Genomic DNA, 12,455 nt, shown 5'->3' with positions numbered 1-12,455 from the left:
CGCTACCGCGGCCGCTCCAACGGTCTACGCGCGCTCTGATTGGTCGGGGTTTTCGCTTAATATCTCCTTAACGAAGCCCCATCCGACATTTTTGCAAAGGAAATTGTTGTTCAGAATTGTCTCAGCTACGCCCCATTTCCGGCTCCTCCCCGAGTTTTGGGACACCCTGTATATATTGAATATTATATTGTTAAGAAACGTCATGTATATGTTAAGGTTGTTACATTGCATTGCAATTAATTGATACAGAATAGTCTGTTACGATAATTTCAAAGTAGTAAATAATAAACAACTGATATGATATTTGTAATATGGTACGAACATAATAAAGTACTAATTGTTATTTGTGGAATGTAATGATAGTATGCAATGTAAAAAATATTGTATAATAAAAAAGGTAAAACGTTTATGAACATTATTTTTGAATATACGTAATTACATAAGAAAAAGCACACTAACAAAGGGAAGGCACGGATGTTGCAATCGCTTTTGCAACGACACCCTATGGGGGTCGTAGTACGCATGTAGTACTGTAAAACCATTTTTCGATGTACAATAAAAGCATCTAGCAAGGTTCGTTGAATGGATTGGTAGAGTATTAGGTTGTTACGCTGCTTGACCCTGGGTCCTAATCCCGATTGATGTATTTTTCTTTTATTTCAATTTTCTATCAGAAATATACTTTTTGGATATCATGTACTATATACTGCATATTATATATTACCTTACGCATATTTTAAGGTTAAAATTAATTTTTTAACGTAACATATCATGCCGGAATACCTACTTGCTGTAGGTGAGTAAGTCTTTACAACGATTTTTATGTTTGGTCGTAAGTTTATTTCGTTTTATCGTGACAGTCACATGAAGGAAGGTTTGAAAGTTTGAAAATGGATAGTGATTCTTTGTGTGCAAGTTGTTTTGAAGAAATAGTCATCGATAGCAGAGAATCCAAGCGTAAAGAGGACAGAATGTGTGTAATGTTTTCTCTTTCTCTGGCGTGAGTATTCTCCTGAATACTACTGTTAGTTGTACATGTATACGTTCCATTCGTTCGATTTTACTAGTGTTAAAATGAGAAAGCATGTTATCTTCTATCATTCTCCAAAGTATAACACCCGTGCTCGACCGATCACTTTATAGTTTGCCGCTACACCGAACCCCCTGTTTTGTCTACGGGTTCCTCCTCGTCACGCTCGAGAACGGTCAAGCCGAATATCATAACTGTTTCGAAATAAGCAACTCGCCGGTCCCGATCGAGTTACTTAGTTCGAGACATTGCTGTACTTGTTTCTATTTGTATAATGAATTTCAATATATTTATCTTTATTCTACATAGATATGTTTGATACGCATCATGGCTATCAAAAAATCGAGTACATTTCATTAACGTAAATCAAGCGGTATTCCCAGTAGAATTAAATAAACAATTTTGCAGTTGTGAATCTAAAGGATTCATTCGATGTATATGGTGATTAAAAATTTTGTTTCCACTGCTTTTTCGAAAATTATCACCCAAGTTCATGTACATCATAATGGAAATTGTTTGTTTTAAAAAATATATCCGAACATTAGTTATAAATAAGTCATATTTAACGAATGTATTTTTAAAAGAAAGTGAAAAAAAGAATAGTGTAAGAATGTTTCAACGGGACTCGAACTCGCGACAGAGGAATTATTATGCTGATGCTTTACTGACCACACCGAATTCGCTATTAACAGAGTCGCTTATAATTCACCAAGTAAGCAGCAATAATAACTTCAATGTTGAATATCTCGTAAACTATAAATCGTCTACCCCCAAAACTGAATATCATTCGCTTGAGTTTTCCACTGTGCAAAGGCTCATCAAAAAATTAGCGTCATATCTGGGCCCGTTCCCTTGTCAGTCTCTCTTTCTTCTTCATCAAACTGTCTCTTTCTACTTCGTCGACGCCTTCAAACTTTGGACGGATTCGAAGCTGATCGAAACATTTGGTTACACATACAATGTATGTAGGTATACTAACCAGCCGAGGTGTCGATTCTAAGTTTACGTGCGGCTCCAGCCGAGCGCGAACATAGAAAGAGACAGAGAGAGGAAAGCGAAAGAGAGAGGAGAGAGAGAGAGAGAGAGAGAGAGAGATCCAAGGCACGAAGCTAGGAACCAAAACATATCGGCGGGCGCGAGACAATACTAATGTAACAATAAAACTTTTTTATTTATTAATTTTTTTAAATCTAACTTTTTCCAATGTATTTGTAAGATTTTTATGATTACAATGAGACCAAACACGATATACATACAGGGAAACAGGAAAGTATTCGGCTATTTGTTTGTATTTTATATTTCATATTACCTCTTATATCAAATTTTTTTTTTTTATAAATTATACAAGATGTTCGGCAACCGAACAAAGTATAAAATAAGAATAAAAAAAATACAGAGCAGCTTGGTATCTGTAAAACTAGCGATATCTTATGTACGATACTACGATCAGTGATACCAGCCAGGCCAAGTTTTTTCGCCCATGTACTGCCAGAATGACCGTCAACAGTGTCGTATCCAGGGTAACAGGTGTGGGATGCTATGGCTATTGTGGCTATGAGCGCGAAATCATGAATATATTTGTCCTTATTATTTATATATTGTCCTACATTTGTCCATAAATCATGAATATATTTGTAAAATTATGCAGGGGTAATTAAGATACACCTTTTTAGTCGTGCGTATACTTCATTGATGCTATGTTCGCTGCGCGTGCGCGAAAAAACCCGGCCCGACTATGATACCTGCGAACCAAGTCGAAAAGCGTGTTTAGATGGTCGACACGGTAACAGAAAGGAAGACGACGACAGCGCTGCAGTGGAAAGCACGATATTGAGGCAGCCATGTTGGCATATGAATCGTCTTAATCGTAGCGACACCACCAATGTAATTTTATGAGGCGAGGAAGCAACCTTTTTGGCTGATTTTTTTTTCAAACTGTTCCTTGTAAAATGCTGTTGCGGGGGACAGTTACAGATTTTTGGAAAAAGACCCACAAAAAATGTATTGTCTTTAAACGTATTTTTAGCACGTTTGAAAAGCGAATTGCAAAATGTGTAACTGTTCCCCGCAACGGTATTTTATAAGAAACAGTTTAAAAAAAAATCAACTGGAAAGGTCGCTTCCTCGCCTCATAAAATTACAATAACTGTTTGGAAAATTGCAAACGTTTGACATCATTTCGTCTTTGTCTCTCCTCCGATTGATGTATCTCCCTCTCTCTGTCACAGCATCATTAGAGAGACAAGGATCTATCTATCCTTGTCCCAGAGCTTCCTACTTTCTCCGCAACTGTCGCTGAAGTCAACTCGGAGTTTTGCTGGGTCTCCTGCGCACCCTTAATTTACATGATTATCGCACGATCATTTTAGTAACCTCACTGTTACAATTGCTAAAACCGGCCCTGGAGACAAGTGATGTACAATAAAGTTAGAGAGGGTTTATAATTAAAAGTTGCTAACAGCAGCCAGCTAGCAACCATAGAACAAAGGAATAAGAAAATAAAGTTACGAACAATCTATAGTTTCTATCAATCTGAAACGAAGAAGATTATAGACGCAACTACACCTGCTCTATCTTAATTTCTGTTTAGTCATTTCACTTGTGGCGCTATCGAAGGGCCGTAATAAAACCCCGTGAGGTGTCTCTGAATCGCAATAAGGAGAATGAAATAGAAATATGACAGCCATGCATAATTCTAACTAAATAATTATGTCCATCTTCAAGGAAAATTAATTTTCATCGCTCTTATACATTATTATTAAATAAATTCTACAAAAACTTATAAGGTTAGCTATTCTTTTATTTTTGAAGGTTATGTGTTATAGTTGCAATATAATATTATCTTGTTACTGTAATATCGAAAAGGCACCAGTTAAATATTTGTTTACTATCTTTTAGAACTATGAAGCCTATTCTATTCAATGAAAATGATTCTGTACTTCTAGTAGGAGAAGGTAATTTCTCATTCTCCGTTGCATTGCTTCAACTCAATTTAAAAATTAATATTACCGCCACATGTTATGAGACCAATATATATCAAGATTATAGAAAGAAAAACATAGAATATTTAATAAATAATGGTCAGTATCTTTGAGAAAATTGAAACCAGAATTTTACAATGTCTTCTAAATTAATTAATTGTGTAAAGAATTCTATGCTTTTCTTTTCAGGAGTTCATGTTCTATTAGGTGTTGATGCGACAAATTTGAAAGAACATTCAATATTGAAAACGCAATTATTTGACAAAATTATCTTTAACTTTCCTCATGTTGGTGGTAAAATGCGAATTGAAAAGAATAGAGTGTTATTGAGAGAATTTTTTATAAATGCGACAAAATTGTTAAAAAATAATGGGCAAATATTAGTTACTCTGTGCAGTGGTCAAGGTGGTACTCTCTTTGACAATCCGTTAAGACGATGGGATGATTCGTGGAAAATTACAGAAATGGCAGCGCATGGAAATTGTGTATTGAGCAAAATTGAACCATTCGAATGGTTGTTATTTCAAAATTACATAGTAACTGGATACCGTAGTTTAGATAAACAATTTCATTCTGCTGGTGCTTTAACTCATATATTTGTTAAATCTGAATCTCCAAATGCACTAAACATTGCTCCTGAAACCAAAATAAATATTTCTCCATATGATAATTATAATCTTTCATGGAAAGATATAGATCAAATATTATATGCATCAAACATAAATACTACAAACTTATGCGCACATACATACACATTTGATATAACTTTTAGTGTTAAAAAAGAATTCAATCATATTCAATTTTATGCATTATTACATAATTATGCTGCTCGTATTATAAATGATGTTAATTTCTTAGGAATGTATGTATCTCCATCACAAAATATTCAGAAAAGAACTTATAGAATAAATTATAAATCAAATTGTTTACCTTTATATCGAGAGAGAGTCATTGATATACATCAGAATTTAATTGCAAATATTTTGGAAGATAACTTAAATGTGTCAGTTTCAAGATGATATTACTTTACATACAAACTTAAAATATAATTCAATGTAATTATAGCTTAATAAAATTCTATCCATTTGTACCTACAAAACTATTGTATTATTTGCTCTATTATATAATATATGTATTTAGAAATTTAATTATTTCCAGATGCTTTATTTTCGACAAATAAGAAGTTTAATGTTACTTAATACTTTCTGGAAACAAGATATCATGAATACAGTTACTATAAACGTGGAAAGATGTAGGAGCATAAACAAGAATATATCTAAATCATTTTGTATTTCTAAATGGCTTCAACAGGAAGAAAGTGTTGCCAAACCATTACGCGATACAAAGCGAAAATCGCAGGGGGATACAAACATAACTTTTACTGATATGAAGCAAGTATGAAATTCAACACAACTCCCTCAATTTCTAGATAATATTTACAAATACTAATTTCGATATATTTAGGTAAAAACTATTGGAGGAAAGGGTGGAGATGGAGCGATATCATTTTTACAATTATGGGCAAACGAAAATGGTGGACCTGATGGTGGAGATGGTGGACATGGTGGTCATGTAATTTTTGAGGTAAGAAATTAATGATGGATGAGGAAAATTTTTACAATACGTTTAATTCCATCTGTATGTTTTATTTCTGAATAAAAATAAGAATTCAAAATTTTACAGGTATCATCAAATGTTACGGATTTTTCAAATATGCAAAGCGTTCTTAAGGCTGAAGATGGAGAGAAAGGATATAGTAAAGACTGCTTTGGAAAAAATGCTAAGCATACTATTGTACCTGTTCCTGCAGGCACCATAATACGTAACATAGATGGAACAATAGTAGCTGACCTAGATAATGAAGGAACAATGTTTATTGCTGCACGAGGTGGTGCAGGTGGTCATGGCAATTCATACTTTAAGTCTGACTTGCAGCAAACACCATGTATAAGCGAGTATGGTGCACAGGGAGAAGAATTACAATATATATTAGAATTAAGAAGTATGGCACATATTGGACTGGTTAGTACAAATTAGATTCTTTAGTATTATTATGGTATTATTGCAATTCTTCATGTTCCAGTTGAAACCACTAATAAGAATTATATAAATATCTTGCGAATATATTTTAGATTGGCCTTCCGAATGCAGGTAAAAGTACGTTATTAAGAGCTATATCTAGAGCCAGGCCAAAAGTAGCACCATATCCATTTACTACATTGAAACCACATCTGGGTATGGTATTATACGATGATTATGAACAAATTGCAGGTTAGTAGTGTAATTGTTACATTATCTCATGTTTATTATATATTCAACATATATTTTCTGTTAACTATTAAGTGGCCGATTTGCCTGGACTTATATCCGACTCTCATAAAAACAAAGGACTTGGTATACAATTTCTGAAACATGTAGAACGTTGCAAAATTTTATTATTTATACTGGATCTTACTTCTGACGAACCATGGGTAGACTTTGAAACTCTAATGTATGAAATAACACAATTCAATGTAAAGTTGAACGAAAGGTCGCTTCTTATTGCTGCAAATAAGATAGATTTACCACAAGCAGCGGTAAGATATATTTTCTTACAGTTTAAAGTTTTTGAAAAATAAAAGATGTAATGATTAATTATATAATTACAGGAAAATTTAGAAATGCTTAGACAAAAAATGGATATACCAATTATTCCAATATCTGCTAAAATGGGTACAAATATAGCCAATTTGTTAAAGGAAGTAAGAATTTTATATGATAAAGCAACGAAAACTGTGCACAGGAGAATATCTTAGGACACAAAGATGATATTAATTAATTGTAATATGTATTTGCAGTAATAGTTTGTTAATAAAAACAATTGTAAAAATTATTTGTTCAAAGAGTTATATAATATTTTAGCATTTCACAGGCTTTTCACACAGCTTAAATTGTTTTATCACGCAAGTTACTTGAGGCTGATTTAAAATAGTAAGGAACCATCTGTTCAAATTCATGTACTGCTTTCTACACGCTGGATCGAAGACATACTCATACAATGGAACCAGAGCAGTAAAAATCGCTATGTCCGCAAGACTAATTCTTTCCTCAATTAAATAAGTTTTCGTCTGCAATATACTGTTTACTTTTTCCAAAGAAGAAAGGAGATCTTCTTTAGCTATTTTAATATTCCCCTTCATGTTATTTGGTATATTCTCTGCAAGACATGGAACAACCCATCCGGACACTGCTGGTAAAATATGATTATCCGCATAACTTAACCATTGTAAAACTTCACTGAATGTAGAAAAGTTACTCGAACATTTGAGCTGATCGTTCGCTAAATAAAATGCGATCGCGTTGCTATCAAATAGCTCGAATCCATTTCCTTCTAATTTTATATCTCTAGAAATTACACCATCGTTCTTATATTCTGATGTAATCAATTCTTTACCACCATACTTTGCTGCTATTTGTGCACGATAATATTTGACACTTCCACTGTTGCCAAAAAGCATTAATTTTTCTTTTGAAGTTTTAGTACACAGGGAATGTTCATTAATTTTCAATTTATCAGTTTTGTCTTTTGCAATGTTTTCTAAAAATGTACAATCAATATTTTAAATTCAGAAATAAGTTTCTCTTATAATATATCTGTGTTTGATAAATATTGAATAATTACCTGTAATCCCAAGTTTCAAATTAGCATAGTTCTTAGCTGTGTTTATTACTTTATTTAGACATGAAACATTTGTACCCGAAGCCTGGGCAGATTCAGGTTTTCCACCTCCCTTCCCTTCCATGAGTGGAACAATTTCTTGAATCCAATCATTCGCTTTTAATCCTTTATTTCTGGCGGACTATTGCAACACACAATAATTATTTCTTTTGCAAACAAGAATTAATTTTTAATCAAGTGTGTATATTTAATTTTACCTTAGAAACTGCACTAAGAGCAAATATTTTCTTAACATCAGGATCCACGCTTACAAGTAACGCACTTGTTTCAGGAGACACAGCTTTTATCTTCTTTAAGGCAGAATCTAAAGCTTTTGTATTACTATATGCTTGCAAAACTTCAACCAGTATCGGACATCCTACATTTTGTTGAATTATTTCTTGAATAGTATCTACTACAGTATTAGCGATTGTAACCTTTGCTGCGCGTTCTTTATCATCGAGGGTCTTCTTTAAATCTTTTAACATTTTACGCATTTTGTCCTATGTATGAAAAAAATGCATATACTATACATATACACATGTTATAAAATGATATACGAATATTATATTAAAGCATGTACTTTTCTCCAGCTTGGAATCGTGGCGCGCGAGATATCGTCCGTTAAATCAACTATTTTCTTCACATAATCCTTTGTATTAACACCGCTTTTATCAGCTGCTATAGTCATTCGAAGTTGATCTAAATGACTCTGCAACACAGCTGCTTTCTTTTGAGCTTTTGTTGCTTCAGGGCCAGTGAGAGCTACTATGCGTCTTATACCTTTAGCAATTGCTTCTTCGCTAGCTATCACAAAATCTCCTATATGTTCTGTACAATGCAGATGCCTGAAAAAATTAAAATCTTGAAGGACTTATTCTGTGCATAATTATTTATTACATAATTTAAAAATACTGACGTTCCCCCACAAAATTCTACGCTGGTTTGCATTGCAGCAGGACTTAAGGGGTTGTTTTCTAAATCCTCAACTGGTATGCCTATGCTAACCACTCTTACAGGATCAGGATACGTTTCTTCAAACATAGCACGTAAACCTTGAATAGTCCTTGCTAATGCTAAATTACTTTCTTTAGCATAAACTTTTCTCTTCTCCTTTATCATTTTGTTTGTAATTTCTTCTACTTCCTTTACTTGTTCCGAAGTCATAGCTCCTATAAAAACAAGTTTAAAGTTGTATTTTACACCCAATCTTTCATAACTAAAAGTACATTTTTTGAACGCACCTTTATTTGTAAAATCAAAACGAAGACGATCAGGTGCAACCAAAGAACCTTTCTGATCAACATCCGTGCCCAATACTTTTCGTAGAGCATAATTAAGAGCATGAGTTGCGGTATGATTACTCATTACAAGCCTCCTACGTCTAATATCTATATTTAAATAAACTTTGTCGCCTTTCTTCAATACACCTTGGCCTACAGTACCAATGTGCAAGACATAACCACCTCTGACTTGAACATTTTTTATACGAACTTCTGTTTCCTGTAGGAATAAAGATTGTTAATTATATATACATACGTATACGTGTAAATGTATTACTTACTTACTTCATCATCAACCTTTATTAAGAATCCTTCATCGTATATTTGTCCACCTTGCTCTGCGTAGAAGCTAGTACGATCTAATAAAATTCCAACTTCTTCTCCTGACGATACTTCGTCGACGAAAGCTTTGGAACGTCTAAGAGCAATTACAGTACCAGTACACGAAGAAAATTCATATTCCTTGTATATCTCATTATTGGTAACTGTGTAATTGTATTTTGATAAGTCATTAGTAGGCTTAAATCCTTCATTTTGTAATTTAGTAATTGCATGAACATCCAAATTAATTTGATCATCTACACCACCACTTTTGCTTTGGGAAATAATCTGATGTAAATGAAGCAATCTAATTATTTTATAATTGATACATGTTTGAACTACTATTACGATGTTTTATACCTGGGCCTGTTTTCTTGCTTCCTCGAAACCCGCCATATCCACTTGTAATCCCTTTTCTTCAGTCATAAGTTGTGTTAAGTCGACTGGGAAACCGTATGTATCATACAAGCGCCATGCAACGTCACCTGGGACGATTCTCGACGATTTTAATTTCATTATGGTACGGTTTAATAAATTACGGCCGCGCAATAAAGTCTTGAGAAACTGAGTTTCTTCTTCGTTAATAATATCAATTATATATTGTGAATCTTTACTTATTTCTGGGAAGACATCACCTACGTGGTATGTAAAAGTGTGAAATAAAAATTTGAGGATACAAAGAATTGCATAAATAATATTAAAACGTTATGTTTACCAAGTAGCTTCACAACTACATTCACTAATGTCCCAAAAAATCCAGGTTTTGCGTTCAACTTTTCTGTCGCATAACGTATAGCACGTCTTAAAATTCGCCTCAACACATACCTAAAATATAATTGGTATTAAAATATGAATTAAAAAACTATATGTAAATAAATATATGTTGCTCACCCTCTGCCAGTATTATCAGGCACACCTCCATCCGCAAGAGCAATTGTAAGAGTCCTTGCATGATCTGCTAAAACTCTGTACGCCATATCGGTACCATCTTTATCTTCTGCGCCTACCCGTCCTTGATAAGGTGGTGCATTTGTGCCTTTCTGAATAGCATCAAAAAGCGGTACAAATAAATCCGTATCATAATTAGCGCGTTTATTTTGAATAACTGACACTAATCTTTCTAAACCTAGCCCACAATCAATATGTTTCTTTGGTAATGATCTCAAACTTCCATCAGATTCCCTAAAATAATATACAATATGAAATAAGTAAAATTTATTTTTCTTATTACAAGTTACTTGCCTATTAAACTGTATGAACACAAGGTTCCAAATTTCTAAAACATCTGGATCATCCTCATTTACTAAGTGAGCTGCTTCTCTATTGCCAATGCGGTCGTAATGTAACTCACTACAGGGTCCACATGGTCCTGTTTCTCCCATTTCCCAAAAATTGTCCTTCATGTTTCCTGGTAATACGTGAGTAAGAGGTACTCTAAGATAGTAAGAAAGATTAATTGTAGCTTCTAGAGAATATATGTGAGTTATTAATCATTTATTGAACAAAGTAACAACATGAATAGTAAATATCCAAGTACCCTAAAGACAGCCAGATTTCTTTGCATTCATCATCAGGTTTCAAGTTATTTTTTTCATCTCCTCTAAAATAAGTTACATACAATTGACTGGATGGCAATTTTAATTTAACTGTTAAAAATTCCCAGGCCCAAGTACATATTTCTTTCTGAAAAGGAAAATAAATTTAGCAATTAAAATAGTATTTTTAACTAATAGTATACAATTGTATAATCAATAATTCACTTTAAAATAATCTCCAAAAGACCAATTGCCCATCATTTCAAAGAACGTGTGATGATAAACATCTTTTCCAACATCATCCAAATCATTGTGCTTTCCTCCAGCTCTGATACATTTTTGGCTATTAACAACTCTCACCCATTTTGCCATGTCACTGTTTGGATCTACTGTCCCCAAAAATATTGGTTTGAACTAAAACAAATTGTGATTAATAAAAAGGTACACATATAACAAAATATAAAACAATATATAGCAATGCAATATTATTTGATACATAGAGGATGAAATTTATTTATTATTTAATTGTTATTTTAAATCTTTATATAGATAAAGTATTCAATTATACCTGATTCATTCCAGCATTAGTAAATAATAATGTTGGATCATCATGGGGTATAGTAGAACTCGAGTGAACGTATTCATGACCTTTGCTTTTAAAAAAGTCAATATAAGCTTGTCGAATTTCTTTAGCATTCATTGATACAGTCATATTAAAGTCTGTTTTTACCTTTCCTGTTTTTATCAATTCTAAAATAAGGCAATATGCGATAGAATATATCAAATCAATTGCAACATATGGACATGAGTGATCTTAAATGGGGAAAAAAGTCTTGAATAGTTGATGTTAATTAAAAAATTGTATATGTATGACAATATTGTAATATTATGAGGATCTTGTAAATAATCACATACCACTTTGTTAAGACTCACCAGACTTAGATACCAAAGTTTATACCAAAACAGCTGGTTATAGAACAATATTGATAACGTCTTTCAAAAGAGAAAGGAAAAACAAATATTCTGAGCATGTGCCATTCGAACCGGTAACAAATGGTAACAAATAAAAAAGTCTATACTGTAACTGCAGTAAGTAGTGTTTCGTACCGCTACTTTTGATAGAGATAAATTAATTCCCATGTCACTCCTAGATGGCAGCGGAGACCCCTTTGCCCGTTGTTATGGAATGTGAATGAGCCTTTGTCTTTGGCAGTTCTGTTTGAAGTTAGTTTAGCGTCAACTACGATTTTCTTGAATTTATGGTATTTCGTTTTTTTTTTTATTGCATTTTATTTAAAACAATTTGTTAATACTCACTCGCATAGCGACCGTTAACTAGTATAGACGTCTATTGTAAAAATTTGTATTTAAAGTAAAGAAATTCAACGTTTGTGTTAATTTAGTTATATTTAAACAGTTATAATAAAGTTAATATTACATTTCTCATGGCTAAGTCGCACGCAGTTCTAATAATCTTGTCACGTGCGGCGTGAACGCCAGAAAAACCCTAAGTCCTTAAAAATAAAACCCCACGGACGCGCAACAATAGACTGTATCAACGGTACAGGTAATCCATACAGTGAATAATAAATTTTTCACATATAAAAC

The 12,455-nt window shown here is 33.1% G+C and overlaps 2 protein-coding genes across 10 annotated transcripts; one reads left to right on the top strand and one right to left on the bottom strand.

Moving 5' to 3' along the window:
- The first annotated feature begins 3,320 nt into the window (after positions 1-3,320).
- On the top strand, positions 3,321-6,947 carry LOC128882780 (mitochondrial ribosome-associated GTPase 2). Of its 7 annotated transcripts, XM_054134511.1 has the most exons (10): positions 3,352-3,533; positions 3,621-3,816; positions 3,929-4,110; positions 4,201-4,525; positions 5,170-5,406; positions 5,476-5,595; positions 5,695-6,033; positions 6,144-6,282; positions 6,355-6,587; positions 6,660-6,947. In XM_054134511.1, the coding sequence occupies exons 4-10, from the start codon at positions 4,523-4,525 to the stop codon at positions 6,804-6,806; spliced, it is 1,218 nt and encodes a 405-aa protein (XP_053990486.1). In that variant the 5' UTR covers positions 3,352-3,533; positions 3,621-3,816; positions 3,929-4,110; positions 4,201-4,522; the 3' UTR covers positions 6,807-6,947. The 7 variants fall into 7 exon arrangements, with proteins under 7 accessions (XP_053990492.1, XP_053990486.1, XP_053990487.1 ...); XM_054134512.1 differs by having other exon boundaries at positions 3,352-3,816; positions 3,929-3,984; positions 4,409-4,525; XM_054134514.1 differs by having other exon boundaries at positions 3,352-3,816; positions 3,929-3,984; positions 4,409-5,066.
- Positions 6,881-12,392, bottom strand: LOC128882779 (alanine--tRNA ligase, cytoplasmic). Of its 3 annotated transcripts, none has more exons than XM_054134509.1 (15): positions 11,763-12,392; positions 11,416-11,597; positions 11,073-11,261; positions 10,850-10,995; positions 10,555-10,746; positions 10,204-10,494; positions 10,028-10,137; positions 9,673-9,947; positions 9,277-9,600; positions 8,953-9,211; positions 8,628-8,880; positions 8,292-8,556; positions 7,927-8,211; positions 7,673-7,850; positions 6,881-7,588 (listed from the first exon to the last, which is right to left on the bottom strand). In XM_054134509.1, exons 2-15 carry the CDS (start codon positions 11,557-11,559, stop codon positions 6,909-6,911), a joined length of 3,591 nt encoding a protein of 1,196 aa, XP_053990484.1. In that variant the 5' UTR covers positions 11,560-11,597; positions 11,763-12,392; the 3' UTR covers positions 6,881-6,908. The 3 variants fall into 3 exon arrangements, with proteins under 3 accessions (XP_053990484.1, XP_053990483.1, XP_053990485.1); XM_054134508.1 differs by having other exon boundaries at positions 11,781-12,392; XM_054134510.1 differs by having other exon boundaries at positions 11,416-11,500; positions 11,781-12,392.
- Between the last annotated feature and the right edge of the window lie 63 nt (positions 12,393-12,455).

This window comes from Hylaeus volcanicus, unplaced genomic scaffold (assembly GCF_026283585.1).
Source record: "Hylaeus volcanicus isolate JK05 unplaced genomic scaffold, UHH_iyHylVolc1.0_haploid 12182, whole genome shotgun sequence".
Classification (NCBI taxonomy): Eukaryota; Metazoa; Arthropoda; class Insecta; order Hymenoptera; family Colletidae; genus Hylaeus; species Hylaeus volcanicus.
The sequence above is the reverse complement of the archived record's forward strand: the minus strand, read 5'-3'. Positions and strand labels throughout refer to the sequence as shown.